This window comes from Stegostoma tigrinum, chromosome 21 (genome assembly GCF_030684315.1).
Source record: "Stegostoma tigrinum isolate sSteTig4 chromosome 21, sSteTig4.hap1, whole genome shotgun sequence".
Classification (NCBI taxonomy): Eukaryota; Metazoa; Chordata; class Chondrichthyes; order Orectolobiformes; family Stegostomatidae; genus Stegostoma; species Stegostoma tigrinum.
In genome coordinates, this window is record NC_081374.1 from 43,516,754 (window position 1) to 43,543,585 (window position 26,832).

A 26,832-nucleotide genomic window follows, 5' to 3' on the forward strand; every position below is an offset into this window, starting at 1 on the left:
TTTTTAATATTTTTAAACCTTATTAACATTTGGGCCAGATAAAACGAATGGGAATAAACGGCACTTTTCCAGGTTGGCAACCTATGACCACTGGGGTTTTACAGGGATCAATGCTTGGACCACATATAGTAATGATTTGGAAGAAGAAAGCGAATATACTGTAGCTGAATTTGTAGATGATATAAAAATAATCAGAAAGGCAGGTTGTGAGAGGATACAAAACAGAGATATTGGTACATTAAGTGGGAAAGAAATTAGCAAATACATATAACATGGGAAAATGTGAAGTTGCCCATTTTGAAACAAAAAACACATCTAAATACAGAAAAACAGCAGAAACCTGCAATACAAAATGACATGGGGGTACTTCCATATGAAACACTCCCACCTCATAGACACAACAGGTAATCAGGAACAATAATGGATTGTTGGTCCTCATTTCAAGGGGATTGGAGTATAAGAGTAGCGGAATCTTAGTGCAACTATATAAGGTGTTGGAGAGATCACATCTAGAGCAAGTTTGATACCCTTAAGAAAGGTATTATTTCACTGGAGGCAGTTCAGAGAAGGTTCATGAGGATGATCCTGGTTATGGAGGGATTGTTTTATGAGTAAAGATTAAGCAGGTTGGGAGCTACTCATTGGAATTTTGAAGAATGAGATGTGATCTCATCGAAAGTATAGGATTCTTAACAAGCCTGAGGGTAAATGATGAGAAGATGTTACAACTCATGGGGGAGTTGAAGACCAGAGGCTACAGTCTTAGAATTAAGGGTCGCAGATTTAAAATTGAGAAGCGGAGGAATTCCTTCTCTCAGAGGGTTTAGTGTCTTTGAGTCCTTGCCATGGACAGGTGTCAGCGCAGAGTCCTTGTGTACATTTGAAGGTAGAGATAAACTCTTGATCAGTAGGGAAATTAAGGATTATGGGGAAAGGGCAGGAAAGTGTCAGATGTCAGATCAGCCATGATTCTAATGAATGGCCAACAGGCGAAGGGTCAGAACAGCTTACCCCCGTTCCTATTTCTTATGGTCTTACACATTTACTCTGGATTTAGATTTTCCGTTCCCTCCTATGTCACTATTTGTTATTTTCCATATTCATACTTTTCTTTCTTGCGTTGCCCATACTGATTTACAGAACTTCACAAAATTTAATTCCTTGCCATGACAATAGTTTAAAACTTTCTCCACTTCCCCTGTTATTCAGTTCACTAGGACATTTTCCCAGGCATGATTCAGATGTAGACCATCCCACCCATATGGATCCCATCTTTCCCAGTACTGATGGAAGTACCTCATGAACTGGGTCACGCATTTCCAAAACTTCTCATTCACCCAACATTCATTTCTCGAATCTTACTTGCTCTATGTCAATTCTCTAGTGGATTAGCTAATACTGTGCAATTTTTCAGCTCCCAGTCTCCTGGAGGCTGGCAAAATTCAAACTGGGAAGCAGCATCCCACTCCCCTCCTCACCAAACTCTCAGGTTTGCACTTCACAACAATTGCACTCCAATCTTCCTTCTTCATTATTCAAATTGCTGGCAGTTAGAGTTGGATTAGATCAGATCCACAATTTTTATATCTCCATTACAGTCCAGTAGACAGCTTGCTTAGCCCTGCCCAAGATTAACGAAAGTTAAAATTTAACAGTCAGTCAATCAAGGTTAAATCATTTTCACATACCTTCCTTTTTGTTCTTTTCTCATAACACCCATTTACTTGCTTAAAACCTCTTATATGACTAAATTTTCCTAATTCTAATGAAATGATATCAACTTGAAACGTTAACTCTTTCACCCCTCAGAGATATTGTCTGACCAGCAGAATATTTCCAGCATCCACAGGATTTTGCTTTTGTTCTCCTGAGAGAATTACATTTTTATTATTTGATCAAATTCCTTTGACTTACTGTCTTTAATTGAATGAGAAGTTTCATGTCAATACTGGAGTGTCGTCTGCACTCATTTCAGGTGGTCACCACTGTTTTTTTTAGAAAGAAGTCCTGTAAAATTCAGCAGTGGCTCAGTCATACCTGCAGACCATGAACAAGCCATAGCACCAAATGTGGTCACAAACAAAAGCAGAAAAATTGCTGGAAAAGCTCACCAAGCCTGGCCACATCGGAGAAGAGAAATCAGTGTTAATATTTCAGGTCTGGTGACCCTTTGAGACCATTTGCACTAATAAATATCGAGCTTATGATTTCAAGATCAACAGTGCAATAACCAAAAGGGCATTTTTTAAAAAAATCAATAAGGGAGCTAAAGTTATGGCATCAGGTAAGAAAGTGGAGTTATGGCCATTTTCAAATCAACCATGGCCTTACTGAATGGAGCAGCAGAATCAATAGGCCAAATGGCTTAATCCTACTTCTATTTCTTGCCTTATGTTTTGTGTCTATTATGAATCATGAACTTGGGTTGATTGGTTGATCAATTGATTAATTTGGTTCTCTATCTTTCTTGGCATATGCATGGAAATATTCTGGAAAATCAATACAAAAATATTTAAAGAAAATACAAAAAATAAGCACTGTATACAGCAAGTATTTGATTATATGGGAGCAAGTCATAAACATCAACCATTTAAATTAAAATATTCACAAAGTCAGAAATAAAGCAAAAGCAAAATACTGTGAAAAGTAAGCTTCAACTCTTTTGAATGGATTACATTTTTAAACAGGAGATCAAATAGGGATGCTACTTGCACAAAGAGCTGAGAAAATTACTCAGGTGTCTTGACAAACAGTGTTATTGCCACAATGTCATAAACACACATAACAAACCAAGCAAAATTACAGGAAAATTATTTCATTTCATTCACTGGATGTGACCGTCACTGGTTAGGTCAGCATTTACTGCTTGCTCCTAGATTGCCCAGAGGGCAGTTGAGAGTCAACCATATTGCTGTGGGCCTGGAATCACATGTAGGTGAGACCAGATAAGAGTGACACATTTCATTCCCTGAAAGGACATTAGTGAACCAAATGGGTTTTTCTGACAACTGACACTGATGGCATAGTGATTATTAGATTCCTAATTTTAGGCTTCATTGGATTCAAATTCCACCATTTGCCACGGCAGGATTCAAACCCAAGTGCCCAGAACACAACTTGAGTTTCTGGATTAATAGCCTAGTGATAATATTGAAAATATTATAATATGAAATCGTGATAATAATAACATTCTGTAATTGCTGTTTCAAAGTTATTTTACTCATTATTTATCAATAGCAGTTGATCATTATTTCTATTAATTAACCTCAAAGCGTTAGTTGACTGGCTGCAAAGACAGGAAGTACATATTGTCCAGATCAGAACACCGTAACATCCAGGTAGATCCTCAGGCTATTTTTAATAGACACCTCAGACCTTGATCATCACAATCCCCTGAGTAATTAGTTTTCTTCTTACTTTCTGAATGCACACGTTGTCCTTTTGGAACTCAAACTATTAACTAGCAGAAAAAAGGTTTCTGTTTTTGGAGTTGTGCTAGAACACCCTCAAAATTCAAATTTCTGACACTAGAGCACTACTATTCCTGTTGGAGACAGCCAATAGTTGCTGGTGCTTGGCGGCAACATTATCTATCAGCACCTGGTAGTGTATGTCATAGAATAGCTGCAGATGAACAACAGTGGATGAGAGAGGATAGCACAAGACGGAAGAGTACGCATACGTGACAAACCTACTGGTAGGAGTAGCTACAAACAGCAGCAACTATATGATGGGACGACCGCCACCTGCGGCAGGCAGTCCACCAACGTAAAACATTTTTTTGTACCAAATGCAGAGGTCAAAACAATTCACAGTGGATATAAATTTGGGAGTAGCATGCTGCAAAAATATTGTGCAGTCCAGAAAAAATTAAAATCATCAGGAGCCTTCTAATATGATAAATAAACACAATGCAAAAAATTAATACCTGGTTAAAATCATTTGAATTTTACATGCATGTTGGTCAACAAAGAGTCAAATAAACACTAAGGATGATCAGACTTGTTTTCCCATTATCACTCACCTCAGGTAGTACTGCTTCAAAGCAAAAGCCGCATTGGCGCAACCTCTTGGAAAGTTGAACTCCTCCAAAAGATCTGCCCAGAGACCCTTATCCGTTACCTGAAAAAGTAAATGCAGGCACATAATGATTGTGAAAAACACAATAATCAGTCAGTAGAGTGCTAAGGTAGCTGAAGATGAGGTGCTAATACATTTTTCACATCATTTGTTAAATTTCATATCTTAATTACAATATTGACAATTGATAGAACTTCACTCTCACTTCTGATCTATGCTGATTTTTTCTTCCAAAGCCTCAGAGTGTTGAGAGCGAATTTTCTAGCTAATTTCATTAGGAGTACAAATTTATGTAAAACAAAAATATTATTACTGCTGGAAATTTGAAAGTAAAAACATAAGCTGGGAACAGTCAGTCAGTGAATTTAGCAGAACCTATGGAGGAAGAAAGAGTTAACTTTTCAGATTAATGACCCTTCTCCCTCTGTGAATGCTGTCTAAACTGAGTAGATGCAGACGTTGTGAGATACTATACCGATAATTTTTTTTTAAAAATGTGCAAGTTCTCAATGGATGTCAGGTTTTACCTACACTACTGGTTTATGGAAGAAAATACTGGCACATAAATGAAATACTGTGTCACTAACACACACTTTTACTCCTTCCCTGATGTCCATCTAATAAAAGGTTAAGGATAATAATTATTTACATTGGTAGTTGTAAAACAAGCCAATTAACGCTTCAAGTCCAACTGGATTTTTGAAGCTTTACCAACGACATTACTTATTTCAAGTTCCAAAAGAATAATTTTGCATCAGGACCTCCATGTCAAAAGCCAATTTGCTAACTTTAAATTCAACCTGATGGACACGAACAGATTTTAAGCCAACTACTCAAACCCAGCAATAAGCCGCAATGTAATTATGAAAGATTTTAAAAGAACACAACACAGGCCCTATTGTGATAATATTTTGTTATGCTTCAGGGACACTAATACCTCAGTTTAAAGCTGTAGTGTCTCCAGTCTCTAGTTTTCTTACATTACAAATATTTAAATTGATTTCACAAGGTTTACTCATTTTCGGAGCCTGCGAGTGTACATACAAATATAAGACAACAAGGTGTAGAGTTGGAAGAACACAGCAGGCCAAGCAGTATCACAGCAGCAGGACAGCTGACATTTCAGAAAAGGAGGGTCTAGGGCCGAAACGTTAGCTCTCGTGCTCCTATGCTGCTGCTTGGCCTGCTGTGTTCATCCAGCTCTACACCTTGTTGTCTCGGATTCTCCAGCATCTGCAGTTCCTACTATCTACATGTAAATATAGATGAGTTAGTAATAGGTTCATAACATAGATGCTTAGTTGTATGCTTATGAAAATGTTTACCCATTCTTACCAAACAAATAAGAGAAACAGAACATTTAGCTCCACAAGCTTGCTCCACCATTCAATAAGATTGTTGCTGATCTGCTTGTGTTTTGAATTCCACATTCCTACTTAGCCCTGACAAATTTTGATTCCCTTACCTAACAACCTAAATTTTAACACAGTGACCCTCATTCTGGACCGACCGACAAGGGAACATTCTTTACACATCACCTTGTCAAGACCATCTTAAAAAAATCAATTACTGCTCTGAACTAGACAGTGAAAACTCAGCCTGTCCAAACTACCTTCGTAAGACACTCACTTAGTCTAACGCCTTCTACAAAACAGATGTCAAGCGACCTGGCCTATAATTCCTATTTTTGGCAGCCTCTCTTCTTGAATTGAGGGGTTATATTTGTTACTTCCCAGTTTGGTTGAATCTTTCCAAATCTGAATAATTTTGGAAAAATCTGCTGACACCAAACATCCAACGTTAAATAATGATTGCGCATGTTCAGCTCAGATTTTCTTAACTAAAAATATGAATACAAAAGCAAATTTAAAAAAAATTAAAATAGTATTCTCTATTCACATTTGTTTTTCCTTTTTCAAAGATCCATTAGGTTATTATTTACATTTCAGAGATTTTGCTCCTGGGTGTTAGCAAACACAGCCTTGTGAAAAATTAACACCTACACATCAGACTGTTGCATGCTAAGTATCCAAGAATGAACGTCATGGTTATTTTCTCAGTTCCAATTGGAAGCAAACAAAAACTTCACTGACTGGTAATTTTAGCTACTCTTTCAGCTGCATTCTGACAACATAGGAGGGTACAAGTTGTTTTATAACAAATCATGAGGGATGCAAACATATTTTGGAACATCTTTCAATCGTGTCCTCCAGAATTAGATATTTGTTCCTTTTTAGGTAGTCAGAATTGCGAACATTACAAAAAAGTATATCTTTTTGACAATGCCCTTTCAGCTGTCCAAGTTAGAAAGTGTCTTCTCAATTATGGTGTTTGTATGGTGATTCACTAGGCTCTTCTGAGGACTATGAGTGGCAAACAGGGATTGTAGGGAGATCCTGACTTCCACTTTCAGGCCATGTGTTATGTTGGGGTTCGAGGCACCATAACAAAATGACACACAACATCTCAAGAAAACAGAGAACCAGCAATCCATCATTTAGCCTGAATCAATAATAGGAACAATGCCAAATCTATAAAAGAACATCGTAACTTGGCACTTACAATTTTATAACATGAAAATAACACAGAGTTATTATCTATTTACAAAAAGATAAACATTTTGGCACATTATTAGTTACATACCAAAAAATTCAAGCAAAGGGAAAACCATGAATGCCACATATTTGGCTTTGTTTATGGCATTCGATGAGGGACCGCAAGAAAAGGTTCTTCGGCAGATTTCTTGGAATCTCCTTGGAATCAATTCTGTGACAATACATAATTGAATCATGTACAATGGAGTCAAGTTTGCTGATCTAAGTTCAGAATACATATCAGCAAGTGTATTCATTTTGAAATCTCATATGTAACTCATGAAAAGCAGGCTAAGAGAGAGGCAAAGAAATTCAAGAAAAGGTTGCCCTGTACAACATTACTTTATGGCTCCTCTATGCTCCAGAACTGAACAAGTCTCTCAGCACGGAAAATGGGCAGAATTTGACTGGAGAAGCATGAAGCATGGGATAAAATCCAAGAAGAACTGCTCTTTTAATCAGAAATAGTATCTCTCCAATCTGGCTATTGCAGCTCAAGACATTTGTCTAAATGTCACAAAAAAAAGTCTTAGCAAACCAGGAGTCAATGGGAAGGGGGAAGATACTCTGCTAGCTAGACGCATACCTAGCACAAACGAAGATAGTTGTGGCTGTTGATAATTAGTCATCTCAATCCCAGTACTTTGTGGCAAGAGCTCCTCAGAATAGTGTCCCTGACACACTATCTTCAGCTTCTTCTTCAAAGACTTTCCTCTCTATGAGGACAGAAGAGGGAATGATCATGGTACTGCACAATCTGCAACTCTTCAGATACTGATGTAGCCCATGCGAATAGGCATCAAGACCTGGACAACATTCAGGTTCAAGTTGGCAAGTAACAAGCACCATTCACACCAACATAGCCATTGCCTGGTGTTATCTCCAGCAGGATAGAGTCTAACCATCTCTCCTGGACAGCCAATGATATTACCATTGCTGAGCCCAATATACAACACTGAGGGTTACCATGAACAGTGACTGGACCAGCGAAGAGGTGGTCAGATCTTAGGATTTCTGCAGCGAGTACCTCTCCTGTTTCTTTAGTGCCTTTTAGATGGTGGACAGGCACTGATCAGGTGTCTGGTTGAACATTTTCAAATTGCCTGGATGAATACAACTCCAACAACACAAGTAGCGAGATACCGTTCAGCACAAAGGAAAAATAGGATAAATAATTTTAAAATCAAGATGAAACAATTTCCTTCTGTGGTGACAGTAAGCTGCTGACTTGAAACTTGGGTGTAATGATGCCGGAGTGCTGCTAGGGAGGAAGTTCCAGCATTTTGACAGTGACAGCAAGAATGGAGATTAGTTTTAAAGGCACAATAGGGGCACACTTGATCAACACTCTGTTCACCACTTTCAACCTTCATTCTCTTCACCAGTGACTCACAGTAGCAGCTCTGTGAGCCATCTACAAGATGCACAGCAACAATTCATCCAGGTTTCTTCGAAAGCACCTTTAAAATCCATGACCTGACCATGTACAAGCACAAATACAAATGTAGCACCACCATCTGCAAAGTTCCCACCCAACCAACATGGAGTAAAGAAGGAAAAATAGTTTTTTTTGGCTGCCTGCCCAATGTAATTGTTTAAAAATATTCTATAATGAAGGTGTTACCCTCGGGAAGGACCTGAAAAGCAAATGTTACGTCCAAAAATCAGCAAGTAGCCTTCAGGAAACAAATTGACTTCTGCTAATGACAGAAACCTAGGAGGAAAAGTATGCTGTAAAGGAAGATGCCAGAGGCTGCGAAGAGATATAGACTGAGTGTACTTACGGATGCCATCAGATGATTAGATTCCCTACAGTGTGGAAACAGGCCCTTCAGCCCAACAAGTCCACACCGCCCCTTGGAGCATGCCACCCAGACCCATCCCCCTATAACACACACACCCCTGAACACTACGGGCAATTTAGCATGGCCAATCCACCTAGCCCGCACATCTTTGGACTGTGGGAGGAAACCGTAGCACCAGGAGGAAAACCACGCAGACACGGGGAGGATGTGCAAACTCCGCAGAGACAGTCACCCGAGGCTAGAATCGAACCCAGGTCCCTGGTGCTGTGAGGATGCAGTGCTAACCACTGAGCCACTGTGCTGCCCCATGAAAAATTTCATATGCACATGCTAAACTCTATTTTTTGTTTAAAATATGTCCACATTTATACAATAAAGCTGATCTTCAAAAACCATTTCAGAATTCTATGTAAAGATTTTTTCTCTTCACCTATATATTTTCATTTTCTTTAAAGTTTTCATTTTTATTTCAGAGAGTTTGCTACTACTATGCACTCCCCTTAGTGTCAACAAACACAGCCATACAGAAAGATAGAAAAGCAGAATTTTAAGTTCAGTGTGGAAAGTTATGGTACCTGTGTCGAGTGATTTAGGGTTCCTGTACACTGGCAATTTTTCATGACTAATGTACTTATAACAAAATTAGAACAATAAACAGTGTAGTCATCTTTATAACAAAGAAATTGGAGAACAGGAATCAGGAAGGTTTTTACTATTGTTGTATAGGTATTTGGTACTGTGAAGTACTGTGTTCTTTAAGTCTCCTTACGGCAAGAAGAATCCTCGGAGTGACTGCAACATCCACGCTAGATTCAGTCAATGACTAAGTACAGAGAAATTGAATAGAATTAGCCAATATTCTCTGCAATTTAGAGGAAAAAGGTCATCTAGTTAAAACGTAAAAATTTGAGAACAGCTTCAGAAGGTGGATGCTGACAGGCCATTTACACCAGCTGGAAAATCTTGAAACTGGGGTCAGAGACAGGATATGGGGTCAGCCATTTCTGTCTGCAGTAAGGGGAGAAGTTCTCATTCAGAGGATTCTGAATCTTTGGAGTTTTTTTCCCCAATTAGCCTGTGGGTGCTGAGTTGCTGAGTATTTTCAAAATGGATATTAATAATAATGAACACAAAGGGAATCAAGGAATTTGGGGAACGGACAAAAAAATGTTCAAGGGTCAAACAGAGCAAGTTACACTGGGCAACAAAGATGGCAGGCCAATTAAATACATATTTTGGTTGTCTTCACAAAGGAGGATACAAATAACGTTTCAAACATGTTGATGAGCACAGGGTCCAGTGAGAGGGTGAAAAGGAAGGAAAATCAGCATTAGCAGGGCAATGGCATTGGAGAAATGATGGAATTAAAAGCTCATGAAATCCTAGTGTCCAATGGTCTACATCCCAGAGTACTTAAAGAAAATCTGGATGCTTTGGCAGTCAATTGTCAAGATTTGAAGACTCTGGAATAGATGCCATGGATTGGACGGTAGCTAATGTAACCTCATTATTTAGAAAAAGGAGATAGAGAAAATACAGGGTATAATAGACTGGTTAGCAAGACATCACAAGTAGTCAAAAGGCTCGAGTCCAGGATAAAAGATTTAACAGCAGAAAATACTGACAGAATCAGTCTGGATTTATGAAAGGGAAGTCATGCTTGACAGATGTATTGGAACTTTGAGGAATATAACTAATAGAGCTGATATGAGGGAGCTAGTGGATGTAGTTTAATTTGGATTTTAAGCAAGTTTTCAATAAGGTCCCACAGAAGAGATTAGCATGCGCTAATCTACTGCATCCGATGGAGGGTAATTAGTAGGCAGATAGGAAACAAAGACAGAATATAAAGACACAGGAATAAACAGTGATCAATAGATTATCAGAGGGTTCGGTGTTTGATCCAAGTTACTGGCAACACATTAATGATTTAGATGTGGGAACTAAACATAATATGGCCATGTCTGCAGGCAACACAAAGCTGAATGCGAGGGTGAACTCAGAGGAGAATGCAGAGATGCTTTAGTATGAATTGGACAAGTTGAGTGAGTGAGCAAATGCATGGCAGAAGTGTAATGTGGATAAATGGTGAGATTATCTACTTTGATAGGAAAAGCAGGAAGGTGGATTACCAGAACGATGAAAACCTTTGAAAATCTCTGTCCCAGACAGCTTTAGTTGTTCAGGAGAGGTAAAAGGCAGTTGTGGCTCCTCTTCCATTTGCAGAAGACGAAGAGGTTGGCTGTGAAAGATTCTGTTAAGTAAGGCATGGGACAGGGAAGGCATTGAAAAAGGAGAAACCAGGTGGCAGTATGGTGCTCTGACTTGTGCATTGTTACAAACATGCTCAATATGTAATATTGCATAGAAGGTTTAAAAAGTCATGAAAAGTTTTGCTTATCCTGCCTTGTAATAACTACTAACATGGTCACGTATGCAGAATGTTGTCTGTGGAAGTAAGATTATCTGGTTATTAAATATTTTTCTCAAATTTTAAAAGGACATCAGCATTGTCCAATCCCTATTATGATGAGGAGATAAGATCCAGGTAATTCTTCCCCTGGTTAGTTCATTTTCACCAGTTATTTTCTTGTTTGACTCAACGTATCAATAATCTAACATAGAATGCCTGTTCACATGGTTCATTACATCAAGTGATGCTTGTAACCCCTGCCCGTGGGGTAGGGGGGCATCATTACGGTCTTATAGTTTCACAAGCTGAAAGTTTGGGGTCAGAAGCTCAGAGGGAGCAATGGCCTCTATGTAGAGCCACCCCGCTCCTTCCCTCTCAGGTCTCTGTTTGTCACCCTTTGCTCTCACAAAGGGGTTATAATTCTCGAGCCTCAAAATGGAGTCACAGTGGCAAAAAGATCAAGTAGCGCTAAGTTAAGACAAATGTGTACGTGTATGGGTGCACATACGCAGACGCGTAGACACCACCAAAACCCTATTTTAAAAAGTTTGGGGAAAGCTTTGGACAACAGTTTAGTCTGATGACAGTTAAAGGAACACTAAAAATATTGCAGATAATTGTGATGGAACTCCAATTTTACAAGCACAGTCACAGAGTTATGTGCAGTATTACACCTTGAGAGAACACCAGAGCCGGGAAATCCAAAATGTGTTAACTGATCTCCAGGCAAGCAAAACAGAACAGCTCATTTAAAATAAAAATTAGAAGACATGAAAACAGTAGTCAGAACATCCCTTAACTAGCAGGTCAAGAACAACAGCTACTGCAAAATCAATCATGTGCTGATTCCTTTGCTCAGAGTGTAGTGAAAACTGAATTATGCTTTGTCTACATCTAAATTTATTCCAAATATTTAGATGGCAATTACACGATGACAGTTCAAATTTGATTCAAAGATTAAAAGTCCTGCATTTTTGTGTTCCTTAAAACAGCTATTTACATCTATGAAGACAGAAGAAATGACACTAAAGAGACCTTGAAATTCCTACAAAAATCAAAAATGTCAGAAGGCCATTTCTATTAGCCAATTTTCTGACTCACTTATAACCTTCGCTGCTTAAAACTGAACAAATTATTTGTGATCTGACGCAAAGAAAAATTGACCGTCTACAATCAATATGCATTGAAATTAATTAAAGGGAATTTAGTAAAATTCTCAGATTACAAAGCGAATCACTGACTGTTAAGTACAAAGTCCTAAATAATTGCACTTTGTTGCTGCCACCAGCACACGTTACAAGCACTCTCAAAAGGTAGACTTCACCCTTCCAACTTTTGCTGACTGTGCATGTCTCCCCAGTCTAACATTGTTGACAAAGCATTGCAGGTATTATCCAATTTTCTTCGACACTTTCAAAAGCATGCTCAAACTTCATCATACGATTGACAAGTCATTTATCCAAGCTTCTCTCTTCCTACTGTGTATGGGTACTCAAGAGTAATTAGGGTTGGGCAATGAATACTGGCCTCGACAGCAACATCCATATCCTGTGAATAAATGAGTAATAAAAAGGTTCTTAGTTGTTTTGTAACATGAAAATACTAACTTTTTTTCAAAATAGAGAGCAGACATCAACTGGCCTGATTAACGTTTATTGCCTATGTCTGCGACATGGTGATGATAGTGGTAGGTTGCCTTGTTGAAGAAATCAGTATTTACTTTAAACTATTAACATTAAACAACTTGATGCTTGCTGAATTCATTTTTATTGGGCACGTAACAATCAGCCATAATGTTATGGGACAAGATGCACATAACAGTCTCTATTCAAGATTCCCTCTTCTCTGGTTGCTCGTCACAAGGCAAGTGATAGGATGAAACCAATCAAACCCACTCAAACACGTACTGATTGGTCAAATTCCTGGAGCTCCCTCCATAATGTAGCTGTACCAACACCAAACAGACTGCAGCGGTTCGAGACAGCAGCTCATCATTACCACCTTTTCCACAGTAACAAAGGGAACAGCAATAAATGTTGACCAGGCCAGCGACATCATATTACAGGAATGAACACAACACTTTAGGGGCAGCATGGTAGCTCAGCAGTTAGCACTGCTACCTCTCAGCACCAGGGACACGTGTTCGATTCAAGACTCGGGTGACTGTGTGAAGTTTGCACGCTCTCCCAATGTCTGCATGGGTTTCCTCCAGGTGCTCCAGTTAGACCAAAGATGTGCATGTTAGGTGGATTGGCTGTGCTAAATTGCCCATAGGTGTCAAGGGTGGGAAATGCAGAGGTAGGGCAGTAGGTGGGTCTGCAATGCTCTTTGGAGGGTCAGTGTGGACTTAATAGGCTAAATTGCTTGCTTCCACGCTGTAGGGATTCTATTACATCCCCCAAAAGAAAACCAAATGGACCATCCAAAACCTGCAGTGGTTCACAGCAGCAGCTTACCACCACCCTCCCATGATGATTATGCTAAGATAAATACTGACTATGCCAGTGATGTCCAAAGTCCACATATAAATAAGTTAAGCAAGTCTAACAAAAATGCATATAGACAGTGGCTGTTTGACTGAAATGTTGTACATGACATAGAGATACTGTAGGTTTCTCCTTTCAAAAAGAAAAGTCTTTTCTTGTGGAAGTACTGCTCATTGAAGGTGCTTCAGAAGAATGAAATCCTAATATTTAAAACCAGCATATTAACTGCATATAAGATAACAAAGTGTGGAGCTGGATGAACACAGCAGGACAAGCAGCATCTCAGGAGCACAAAAGCTGATGTTTTGGGCCTAGACCCTTCATCAGAGGCCCTTCATCACCTGAGATGCTGCTTGGCCTGCTGTGTTCATCCAGCTCCACACTTTGTTATCTTGGATTCTCCAGCACCTGCAGTTACCATTATCTCAGATTAACCGCATATAATGGTTTTTTCTCAGCTTTCTGGAATGTACAAATTTATTTTCTCCAGAGAATGTTTCAGAAATGGCTTATGTCATACACTCTCAATGGCAATTTTAACTGAACAGACACTTACCAATGCATATGTAGCAGCAGATTCCACCACAGTACCATTATAATATGATTATCCAAGCAACCTCAGGCAGAAATTCAACCTTTACTAAATATTTCAAAACTTTTTCATATTAATGAATCCAATGAGAATTTGGTCAAAACCTCTGAAAACTGCAGAATTCACTAAACTATTTAATATACATTTGAAGCTGAGGAGTCATTTTTAAAAGTCTTTTTTCATTTGATGAGGATGCCAATGACAAAGCCAGGATTTATCACCCAGTAACACAAGCTACAGAGGTCCAGGATTTTGATCCAATAACAAAGGAACTACAATGTATCTCTAAGTGAGGAAGGTGAGAGATTTGGAGGAAAAGATTCAAGCAACAGCATTCCCACACACCTTAAACATCAATCTGAGGCAGTGACAGTGTGGAGCTGGTCGGGATCCCTCTGTCACTATCCCAGCCCCATTCCCTACCCCACCCCACCTCTACTTTTTTCTAGTTCCCTTGCTCCTCCCCCTCCCTGTTTCCGACAAGGGTCCCCAAAACGTCAACTTTCCTGCTCTCTGATGCTGCCTAGCCTGCTGTGTTCCACCAGCTCCACACTCTGGTCTCTGACTCCAGCACCTGTAGTTCTTGCTATGTGTCAAGTGGCCTTATAGGATGAACTGGTTTTTGCTCCCCAAATTTTCACCTCAGGTGTGATGAAAACCCATCTCCATGTAAAATATTCAAATTGCAGAAACTGACTAAATTGTATTACCTTCTCCAGAGGAGCACAATTGCATTGAAAAGGTGTTTTACAATGTTCCTCACTGATTTTTTTTTAATTTATTCACATGTGGCATGTGGGCATCACTGGCTAAGCCAGCAATTAATAAGTATCCTCTTGGCAACTAGGGATGGGTAAGAGTCAAACACATTACTGAAGGTGTCCAGTGACAGATACACAGAAGATAGGAGCAGGAGAAGGCCATTCAGCTATTCTAACCTGCTCCATCATTCTTCACCATCTTGGCTGATCATCCAACTCATTAGCCTAGTCCTGCTTTCTCCCCATAACCTTTGATCCCATTTGCCTCAAGTACTATATCTAGCTGTCTCAAATACATTCAATGTTTTGGCATTGACTACTTCCGGGGGGTAATGATTCCACAAGTTCACCACTGTCTGGATGAAGAAATGTCACATACCGTCCTAAATGATATGCACCAACTCCTCAGATTGTGACCCCTGATTCTGAATACACCCACCATCTGTAAGATCCTCCCTGCATCTACCTTGTCTCATCCTGTTAGAATTTTATTAATTTCTATGGAGATTCCCATCTCATTCGTCTGAACTCCAGTGAAAACAATCCTAACTTAGTCAATCTCTCTTCGTAAGTCAGTCCCCAAATCCCTGTAATCAGCCTAGTAAACTTTCACTGCACTCCCGAGAGTAAGAGCATCCTTCCTCAGAAAAGCAGACCTAAACTGCACACAATATTCCAAGTGTGGCCTGACCAAGACCCTTTGTAACTCTAACACATCCCCGCTCCTGTATTCAAAACTTCTCACAATGAAGGCCAACCTATCATGTGCCCTCTTTCCCGACTGCTGCATCTGCATACTTAACTTCAACGAGTGGTACGGGGGACCTGGGTGTACTTCTGCACATTCCCCCGTCTCAACTTACAGCCATTCAGGTACAGACAGCAGATTAAGTCTCCATAACATGACTGGGTATCTGGATGAAGAGTTTAGCAATAACAACACTAGGCCATTTGCCTTCCAATAACCAATTTACAATAACCCTGCTAACTCAAAAAATTGTACATATTTTCTATTCAATTCATCCAGGGATGTTGTGACGTCTATGGATGACGTGGGACTTGAAATCAGGCCTCCTGGCTCAGTGTGAGGGTCATGACCACAAGGCCCACTGCTCTTAATTTGTATTATTGTTGAGAAACTAAATCTAGTCTACAAGTGTAGGATGAAAGGTTTGTCTCAGACCTGCAGATCCATGGCAGCTGCCTTGTTAAACTAACATGCCAAAGGAAAGCTGACAATAGGACAGGCAGCACGCTTCAATACTTAAAACTTATCTGATAACTCATCCAAATCTCTTGTCTACCTTGTTGACCATACTTGCAAATATTACTACTTTTTTAAAAGCAGGATTTTTTAAATAAGTTGGGGAGCATACTAACAAGGTAACTTTAAAAAAAATTGCTTTCTTACCCATCTATTTTGATCACATGATGCCATTAATACTTGCCTTAACACTTGATGAAAGAAAACAATTTTTGCCAAGGGGATACAATAACATCTTGTCTGAACAGAACTGGTTTATCATGGTCCTGGCCATGTTTTATTTATGTTTTGGTCGTAGAAGGTTTACTGATATCTTGCCAATCACAAGAAAAGTATTTACAGATGACGTATTTCAGCCAGAATCACAATGGAAAACATTATTCAGCCCATGGTGCCCTACCAGCTCTCCAAGAGAGTAACTCATTTAGTTCATTTTGCTTGCAAATTTTCTTTCTAGTTTCTTCTGAAATCCAAGATAAGTCTACCTCCAAACTTGCAGGCTGCACTCCCAACTCCAATTATTTGCTGCATAAATGGGAAGTTTTTCTTTATCTCTTCTGTCCAGGCATACTTTCTGTCTGAACACCACAATCAAAAGCAAAAATAACACCAAAAAGAGACCTTTGGAGATGATATCAGAATATCAATCATTTTATCACAGCTGAAAAGCTAGAGATCTCTTCTCAAGGGCATGATGAGAGGGCAGCAAGAAGAGGGATCAAACCATGAGGCCCTTAGATACAGGACCAGATTTAGGCCATTCACCCCATCAAATCTGTTCCACTGCCATTCAATCGCAGCTGATGCATTTTTCAGCCCTATTTTACTGCCTTCTCCCCTTAACCATTGACCCCTTACTAATCCAGAACCTCAGTTTTAAATACGTTCAATGGGCTGGCCTCGACAGCTTTCTGTGGCTGAAGAAATTCCTCCTCATCTCAGTTCTAAAGGGTCATCCCTTCATCCTGAGGCTATGTTCTTGGATCCTGGTCTTTGCTTCTAGTGCAAATATCTCCATGTCCACCCTACCCAGTCCTCCCAGTATTCTGCAAGTTTCAATCAGACCCACCACCTCAAAGCAAACAATTACATAATCCTCAGTACCTTGAAGAGTATAGACTAAAGGTTAATGAAAGTACATTACATAACTGGCCCAACAAGATTTATTTTGTCTTGTATCTAGGAGTCAAAGGGCCAACAAATTCAAAACTATTAGAACACGCTGGTTCAGGTCTTCCAGATAAACCAGAGACACAATATACTGACGCATCAGCATGGAGACTTCTCAAACAATCTGACGCACTCAGATGGTGGTAATTGCTTGGCAAGTTTAACCTTCCATTGGGCAATTAGTTTAGTCTGTACCTCTCCGAACTCCTCAACTGAGTTAAAAGTCAGAAATTTCAGAGGTTCCACAAATTTAAAGGCAAGAGTGGGGAATGTTTGGGGGAACGTGAGTGTAAACATTTTCCTTACTTGTTGAGGATGTGAGGTGCCTGGAATGCACTGCTAGGGGAGGTGGTAGAAGTAGGCACTTTAGCAAAGTTAAAGAGGCATTTTGACAAACATGAAAAGGCAAGGAATAGAGGGATAGGGACCAATGTGCTGATTTCTGTGCTGTGCTATTTTGAGTTCTATACAGGACTGGATAGAGAGGAGGGAGACTCATAGCAGATACCAAGGGCTCAAAACAGAAACCTTCGTGGAGTAAAGAAAGCACAAGGGGAAACTAAAACACTAAATCATGACAGCAAGGGGCATGAAAGAATGATGGCTGGTAAAATAAAAGGAAAATTCTAAGTTATCTTACAAGTGCAAGAACATCAAGGATAAAAAGATAACCAGGAAAAGAGTAGGACCCAAAAAGGATCACAGTGCTAATTTGTGTATGAGCCAGAGAACGCAGGTAGGGTTCTAAATGAATACAATGTTTGGTGCTCACTAGTGAGTGAGGGGAACGACTTGGGTTTGGAAATCAGTGAGGCGGACAGCGAAATTAAATAGTCAGCATAGACAGAGGAGGTTCTGAGTGGACAGGCTGATTTAAAAATAAGTAAACCTTCAGGGCCAGATAAAACGTATCTGAAGTTCTTCTGGGAGGTAAGGGAGGACACAGCAGGAGCATTGACAGTAATTTTTCAATTCCTCCCTGGCCATAGGGGAGATGCCAGAGTACTGTTATTCAAGAACAGAGCAAGAGATAGACCAGGAAACTACAGCCAGTCAGTTTAACATTTTGGTAGGGCACCTATTAAAAGTGATTCTGAGAAAGGGGATCATTCTGCCCTCGGGACCTCTGCTGTCCACAATCTACATAAATGATTTGGGGGAAAGCGTAGCTGGTCTAATTAGTACATTTGTGGAAATATAAAGAGTGGTGGAATTGCGAATAATGAGGATTGTTACAGGACAGAGCAGGATATAGATCAATTAGAGGCATGGGCAGAAAAATGGCAGACGGATTTTAATCTAGACAAATGTGAGGTGATGCAGTTTGGAAGGTCACGTACAGGTGGAAATTATACAGCGAATGGCAGAACCCTTCAGAATGTTGATGTACAATGAGATCTGGGCGTGCAGGTCCACAGATCACTGAAGGTAGAAGTGCAGGTAGATAAGACAGTTTTTTAAAAAAAAGGCTTGTGGCATGCTTGCCTTCAGTGGAAGGGGCATTAGGATAAAATTAGACAAGTCATGTTGCATCCGAACAGAACTGCAGTTAGGCCACACTTGGAGTACGTGTACAATTCTGGTCACCATGCCACCAGAAGGATGTGGATGCTTTGGACAGGGTACAAAAAAATTTACCAGGATGTTGCCTGGTATGGGGGATTTTACCGATGAAGAAAGGTTGGATAGACTGGGTTCATTTTCACCGGAACACAGGACGTCAAAGGCACAACCTTGAAAAGGTTTATGAGATTGTGAATGGTTTGGAGAGTAGAAAGTATGTGGCTCTTTCCCTGCGGCAGAGGGGTCAATTACCAGGGGACACAACTTCAAGGTGCAGGGGGGAATGTTTAAAAGAGATGTGCAAGGTACACTTTTCACATAAAGAGTAGTGAGTGCCTGTAACGCAGTGCCAGAGGTGACAGTGGAAATAGACACAATAGCAGGATTCAAATCCACCTGGATGAATATATGAATAAGTAGGGAATAGAGGGATACTGATCCTGTAAGTGAAGACAGTTTTAATACGGAAGAGCCAAATGCATCAGCGCAGACTTGGAGGGCTTGAAAGGTCTCTTTCTGTGTTGTACTATTCTTGTTCAGGCAGGTATTAAGCAAGAATCGGCAACATGGTTTTGTGAAGGCAAGGTCGCAGCTGACCAAATTTGATTGAATTTTATGAAGAGGTAACCAGATATGTAGGTGAAAGCAATGCATTTGACATTGTCTAATTAGAGTTCAGCAAGGTTTCTGATAAATTTCCACAGTGGAGACTAATAATAAATAGAAGAGCTGATAGGATCCATTAAAGTTTGGCAAATTGGATACAGAAATACAAGCATGAAAAATGGGTGATGGTTAAGGGGTGTGTGTGTGACTGGAAATGTGTATATAATGGGGTTCTATGGGGCTCAGTGTTGGGACCCTTGTTTATTGCTTATATTCAGGCTTCAGGTAGGAGGGGCTGGCACAGTCATTGGTACTGATGCCTCACAGCACCAGGGACCTAGATTCAACTCCAGCCTTGAGTGACCGTGTATGTGGAGTTTGCATGTTCTCTTAATCTTTGCAGAGATTTCTACTGAGTGCTCCGGTTTCCCCTCACGGTCCAAAAGATGAGCGAGTGGATTAGCTGCACTTAATTGCTCTGTAGGGTCCAGGGATACACACGCTAGATGGATTAGCATTGTAAATGCAAGGTTTGGAGAAGATTGTGTGGGGGATGTGTTTGGGTGGGATGCTCTTTGGAGGATCTGTGCAGAGTCGATGAGCCAAAAGACCTTTATCTGCACTGTAGGAATTCTATGATTATGTGATTGATAAAGGAAGTAGAGAAAACAGAATTATGGACCAGCGAGTCTGAGATCAGGAGTGGGGGAAGATACTACAGTCCACTAACAGGGATTTTGGAGCACAATTAGAAAACAGTGGTAGAATCAGAAACAAATCAGCAGGGATTTGTGCTAATCATGCTTGACAAATCTACTGGAATTCTTGAGAATGTAACTAGTACAATTGATCAAGCGGAACCAGTGGATGCAGCTAATTTGGACTTTCAGAAGGCTTTCAACAAAGTCCCACATGAGAGATTAATGTGTAAAATTAAAGTGAATGGGATGGGGGTAATGTATAGAGATGGACAGAAAATTGGTTAGTAGACAGGAAACAAAAAGTGTAGGAATGAGGAGGTGTGTTTTCTGAAGGGCAGGCCCTGACTGGCGGGGGACCACAGGGATCGATTCTAGGATCCCCACCTATTCATAACATATGTTAATGATTTGGACAAAGAAACTAAATGTAATACCTCAAAATTTGCTGTGGAAAGGTGTGCTGTGAGGTGAATGTAGAGATGTTGCAGTGTGATTTGGACAAGCTAAATAAGTAGACAAACGTACGGCAGATTCAATAAACTGTGGATAAACGTGAAATTATCTACTTAGTTTGCAAAAATAGGAAAGCAAAGCAGAGTATTTGAATGGCTGTAAATTGAGAGGACGGAACATTCAACGAGACCTGCGTGTCCTTGTGGACCAGTCACTGTAAAGAAATATAAAGATGAAAGAAAAACGGCAAACCATAGGTTGGTACAATTTTGTCTCCTTATCTTTGTAAGGATGCTCTAGCTACAGATAAGTTCCTGGGGTGGCAGGAGAGAGAGAGAGAGATTGGGTCAGTTAGGAAGTTATTCCCTGGAGTTTAGAAGGATGTTTTTTTGGGGCTGCGCTGGGAGCGGCGGTTAAGGGAGAAGACTGTTACAGAAACCTATAAAAATTCTAACAGGACTGGACTAAATGCAGGAATGACATGCCCAATGTTGGTCATACCTTAAGGGAAAAGGGCAAATCTTTCAGGGCTGCAGCGTGGAGAAATGGCATCACAAGGTGGGCCCAGAGGCAGTAGAGGAAGGATGGCAGCAGAGACATCATTGATGATGAGCTGAGCTGACTCAGGACTAATGGGCTCTCTTTAAGGTATACTTTCTATTTTTTCTTATTTGTTAAAACTTTTCAAAATGGTGCTAGATAGTGGGGACAGTTCAAAAGCTTTTCACTGTATTTTACTGTTTTCCCACACTGTAAAATCACATGACAATAAATCAAAGTGCAGAGCCTGTTGAATTTACTACCACACAGTGGCTGAGGCCAAAACAGTGTTTTTTTTCAAGGAGGCAGATATAGCTCATGACTAATTAATAGATTAAGGAATAAGATTGAAAAGCTGGATCAGGCATTTGGGCTCAATGATAAGCATAAATACTGAATGGCTGAACAAGTTTGAGGTCAAGTACTTTATACCTCCTCTTAACTTACATATTTCTATGTTAGCTCCTCTTTTCAAGTCCATGAACATTGTTAGTTAGGATGCTGAAAACAAACCAAATCTCTTTTCAAGCTGTTCTGTCTGTAATACTGAGTACCAGTAGTACTTGATAATGCAATGGCACAAGACTTTGTTTTAAAAATGGTTCATGAAGTCAGTGCTCTTAACTCATGATAACATTGTGACTGTTGTAAAAGTACACAGCAAAGTAACAAAGATGATCTCCGAAGCCAGATCATTAATCAATGTAAATTTCGGCACTAAATCATTCAATTACTGAAGACACGGACTTGAATGGGATTGGATTAAAATGTGTGACTGATTGAAAAGTCACATGAAGAACTGGGTATAATAGGGGCAAGACCATAAAATAAGGGTGTAAAATATGATGTCCAGAGGTTTATTTTACTAATAGAATGGCTGACCTGTTGAACTGTTAAGGGGTTAATATCTGTTCTGCTCTCTGTAAACGTAACGTCTGTAAGAAATTAGATTATTCATGGGCGCCCCGTCTCTCAGACAAAACATGGTAAGCTAATTATACTCTGCTCTCTGTGAAGGTTGAACTAAGGCGAAAAAGATAAGGAACTGTCATGTCCCACACATTGTTTTACCATTAGATGATTAAGTTACGTACTATCACTTGCAAGGCATGTAACTACGAGGGAGAAAAAAATTGAATCGTGCATGCATGTCTGACTGTGCTAAAAAAACCTATAAAAGGAAGGGCAGTTCCCATATAGAGAGCATCGCTTGACAGGGCTCCGCAAGCCCTTCGAAGTTTGTTGTGATCCTCCAAAAGGTTTGTACTTGCTTAAATAAACTGTGGCTGTTCACAGAAGTCAGCATATTGCATTTGTATCAAGCGTGTAGAAATCTCCTAAAAGGGAACCCAACACTGAGCAGGGTTCAAGAGATTGCGATAACAAGTGACTGGTTATAGAACATAGAACAGTACAGCACAGAACAGACCCTTCAGCCCACAATGTTGTGCCGACCATTGATCCTCATGTATGCACCCTCAAATTTCTGTGACCATATGCATGTCCAGCAGTCTCTTAAATGACCCCAATGACCTTGCTTCCACAACTGCTGCTGGCAAAGCATTCCATGCTCTCACAACTCTGTGTAAAGAACCCACCTCTGACATCCCCTCTATACTTTCCTCCAATCAGCTTAAAACTATGACCCCTCGTGTTAGCCATTTCTGCCCTGGGAAATAGTCTCTGGCTATCAACTCTATCTATGCCTCTCATTATCTTGTATACCTCAATTAGGTCCCCTCTCCTCCTCCTTTTCTCCAATGAAAAAAGTCCAAGCTCAGTCAACCTCTCTTCATAAGATGAGCCCTCCAGTCCAGGCAGCACACTGGTAAACCTCCTCTGAACCCTCTCCAAAGCAGCCACATCTTTCCTATAATAGGGCGACCAGAAGTGGATGCAGTATTCCAAGTGCTGTCTAACCAAAGTTTTATAGAGCTACAACAAGATCTCACGACTCTTAAACTCAATCCCCCCCGTTAATGAAAGCCAAAACACCATATGCTTTCTTAACAACCCTGTCCACTTGGGTGGCCATTTTAAGGGACCTATGTATCTGCACACCAAGATCCCTCTGTTCCTCCACACTGCCAAGAATCCTATCCTTAATCCTGTACTCAGCTTTCAAATTCGACCTTCTAAAATGCATCACCTCGCATTTATCCAGGTTGAACTCCATCTGCCACCTCTCAGCCCATCTCTGCATCCTGTCAATGTCCCGCTGCAGCCTACAACAGCCCTCTATACTGTCAACGACACCTCCAACCTTCGTGTTGTCTGCAAACTTGCTGATCCATCCTTCAAGCCCCTCATCCAAGTCATTAATAAAAATTACAAACAGTAGAGGCCCAAGGACAGAGCCCTGTGGAACACCACTCACACTGACTTCCAGGCAGAATATTTTCCTTCTACTACCACTCACTGCCTTCTGTTGGCCAGCCAATTCTGTATCCAGACAGCTAAGTTCCCCTGGAACCTTAGGTGTTTTCCCTAATTCGTTCTGCCAAGCCTTTCTCGTGCCCCCTCCTGGCTCTCCTCAGACCTTTTTTGAGCTCCTTCCTCACCTGCATGTAATCCTCTCGAGCTGAGCTTGACCCTAGCTTCCTCCACCTTATGTAAGCTACCTTCTTCCTTTTCACGAGAAGCTCCACCGCTCTCGTCATCCAAGGTTCCTTTATCTTACCCCTTCTTGCCTGTCTCAGAGGGACATATTTACTCATCACTCGCAACAACTGTTCCTTAAACAGTCTCCACATGTCTGTAGTGCACTTACCATGGAACAATTGCTCCCAGTCCATGCTTCCTAACTCATGTCTAATCACGTCATAGTTTCCTCTTCCCCAATTAAATATCCTCCCATTTTGCCTAATCCTCTCCTTCTCCATAGCTATGTAAAATGTGAGACAGTTATGGTCACTATCACCAAAATGCTCTCCCACCACAAGATCTGATACCTGCCCCGGCTCGTTTGCGAGCACCAAGTCTAGAATGACCTCTCCCCTCGTCGGCCTGTCAACGTACTGAGTTAGGAAACCCTCCTGAACACACCTTACAAAAACAGCTCCATTCAAATCTTCTGCCCGAAGGAGGTTCCAGTCAATATTAGGAAAGTTATATTTCTTATATTTCTTGGAAATAACTCGTTTGAAAGAAACAATCATGACATCGAGATATGGATTTGGGGTTTGATCATCTTCAAGGATTCCAAAAAGGAACTTGTGATTGAAGACCGAAATTGGGTACAAGTCTCTTGATTTTGATTTAGTGAATAGGTGTTTAAAAGGAAGACTGGCGCAGTTTATAGTCGCCCTCCATGTGGAACACCAAAAATGAGGTAACGCAAAATACACAATACAGAAGGGTGAGAAAGTTAACTGTTAAATCCTGACAATTGCTATTACACACCATAAACCTGGTATTTAAAAGTAGTAAAATTTAATTCACTAACAGTGCTATATATAGTGCACTGAATGTGAATACAAATGCATGAAATACTTCGTTGAAAAAGTGTTTGCTCCCACATGAAGCACAGATTCTTATTAGAATATGGGCAAGTGCTGTACAAAAATATTATTACTTCAACTGAATGAAAACAGAGCATTTCTCAGAGCCTGGTAAGGTACCATCAAAAGGAGCTGGCAGCAAGAATGCACATTTTTGCATTTGGCCCTCAAAATAAAAATTGCTTAAAAACTTTAGGCTCGAGGGAATTTTCACGCTTATTAATAGATATATCAGCATTCATGCCTTTGAAACAAAAACTGGTGCAGATTATCTGCTATTAAATCCCAAGGGTTCTCACAGACTGAAGAATTTAAAACCATTTTTAAAAACGTACTCCAAGCATATTACACAAGTAGAGAATTCTACACAAATTAACCCACAAAGAGTAAACTTTGCACAGGGTTTTGTTAAGGAAACAAATTTTCAAACGGCTGTTTAAAAAATTAATCCCATTAAAATCATCTTCCTCAAGCAGCGTCTTACTCCTCTCATTATATTCACTGTACTTCACTAACATTGGTCATGAGAACAGAATTCATATGGTCAAAAGGAGCATTAGCAGCAGTACTGGTCAAGAATAAAAAAAGTTTCACAAAAAACTTTCTGCACAGCATATATGAAACTAATGGGGAAATCAAGCATTTGAACAGTGTTCAGATGTATTGCAATTTAGTTTTACTCAAAGAAAGCTGGACAAAAACAAGTACAGTAATGTAATCTTGTGTTACTGGGCAAGCAACAAATGAAACTTATGAGTTAACACTGGAAACACAATAAAATTGTTTGAAGGGGAAAGTACTGAGTTGATTGTGAAAAATCACGCCTGACAAATTTATTACAGTTCTTTGAGACGATCATCAGATGTAATACATTTTGATTTCCAAAAGACATTCTATAAAAAGGTACTGCACATAAGACTACTTAGTAACATAACAGCCCATGATGTTGTGGGTAATAAATCAGCATTGACAAAGGGTTGGCTAACCAACACAAGACAGAGCTTCTGTTTAAGCTTCCTGGATTAAGGAGGCATTTACAGGATTACAACCTGCAGCTAGCGGAGCGTCACATGGATCAGGGCTGAGCCACAATTATTTAAAATGTATACTAATAACTTGGATGACAGGATGAAGTGAATGCACTCTCATTAAGACTGGATGACAAAAATAGGTAGGAAGGCAAGCTATGATGATGACACAAGGAATAGATAAAAATAGGTAAATGAAAACTTGGCAAAGAGAATATAATGTGGGAAAATTTGAGGTTCTACACTTTGGAAAAGAACAAAACAAGAAGATCAATTTCATTTAAATGAGAAGGACTGCAGCAAGCTACAGCATAGAAGGATTTTGGAGTCATCGGACACGAATCACGAAAAGCTAGCTTCCACGTACAGAAGGCAATGGGAAAGGCAAACAGAATGTTTGCTTTTATTTCAAAAGACAATTGAGTGTAAAATTAGGGAGGTCTTGCTAAAATTACACGAGACATTCAATCACAGCTGGACTACTGTGCGCAGTTTTGATCCCCTTATCTGAGAAAAGACATACTGACATTGAAGGCAGTCCAGAATAGGTTCACATCACTTATCCTGGGTCTGAAAGAATTTTTTTTGAGAGGATAGGTTGACAATGTTGGGTTTGTACTCAGTGGAGTTTAGAAGAACGGAGAGGTGCTGTATGAATATGTAGAAAATTCTTCGGGGAACTTAACAAGGTAAATGCAGACTCTCTCACGGGGCATAGGTATCGCTAGTTAGCCAGCACTATTGGCCTTGAGACAACTGTATTGAGCTGCCTTCTTGAGCTGATGCAGCTTATCTACTATAGGTAGGTCCACCATCCCTGTTAGGGAAGGAATTCCAGGATTTTGACTCAGCAAATGAATGAACAGTGATATGTTTCAAATTCAGGATGGGGAGTGGCATGGAGGGGATCGTGCAGGTAGCAGTATTCCCATTCATTTGTTGCCCTTGTCCTTCTTGATGGAAGTGGTCGTAGGTTTAGAAGGCGTGTCAGAGGATCTTAGCAAATTTCTGCAGTGCATCTTGTAGATTGGAAATATTGCTGCTACGAATGTTAGTGGTGAAGGGAGTGGAGATTTGCGGACGTGGCGCCAAACAAGCAGGACACTCAATCCTGGATGGTGTCAAGCTCGAGTATTGTTGGAGCGGCCCTCATCTAGGCAAGTAAGCAAGATTCCATCTCACTCCTGACGTATGCCTTGTAAACGGTGGGCATACTTTGGGGAGTCAGGAGGTGAGTTACTCACTGAGTCCTAGCCTCTGCATTTATAGGAAGAGT

The 26,832-nt window shown here is 40.2% G+C and overlaps 1 protein-coding gene across 2 annotated transcripts in view; it reads right to left on the reverse strand.

Moving 5' to 3' along the window:
• The window catches only part of LOC125462759 (AT-rich interactive domain-containing protein 2-like), a 226,919-nt gene that overhangs the window by 125,813 nt on the left and 74,274 nt on the right, over positions 1-26,832 (reverse strand). For both annotated transcript variants that reach the window (XM_048553095.2, XM_048553096.2), the window contains exon 3: positions 4,025-4,122. In XM_048553095.2, coding sequence (XP_048409052.1) covers positions 4,025-4,122 — 98 coding nt within the window. The remainder of the gene's footprint in view (positions 1-4,024; positions 4,123-26,832) is intronic.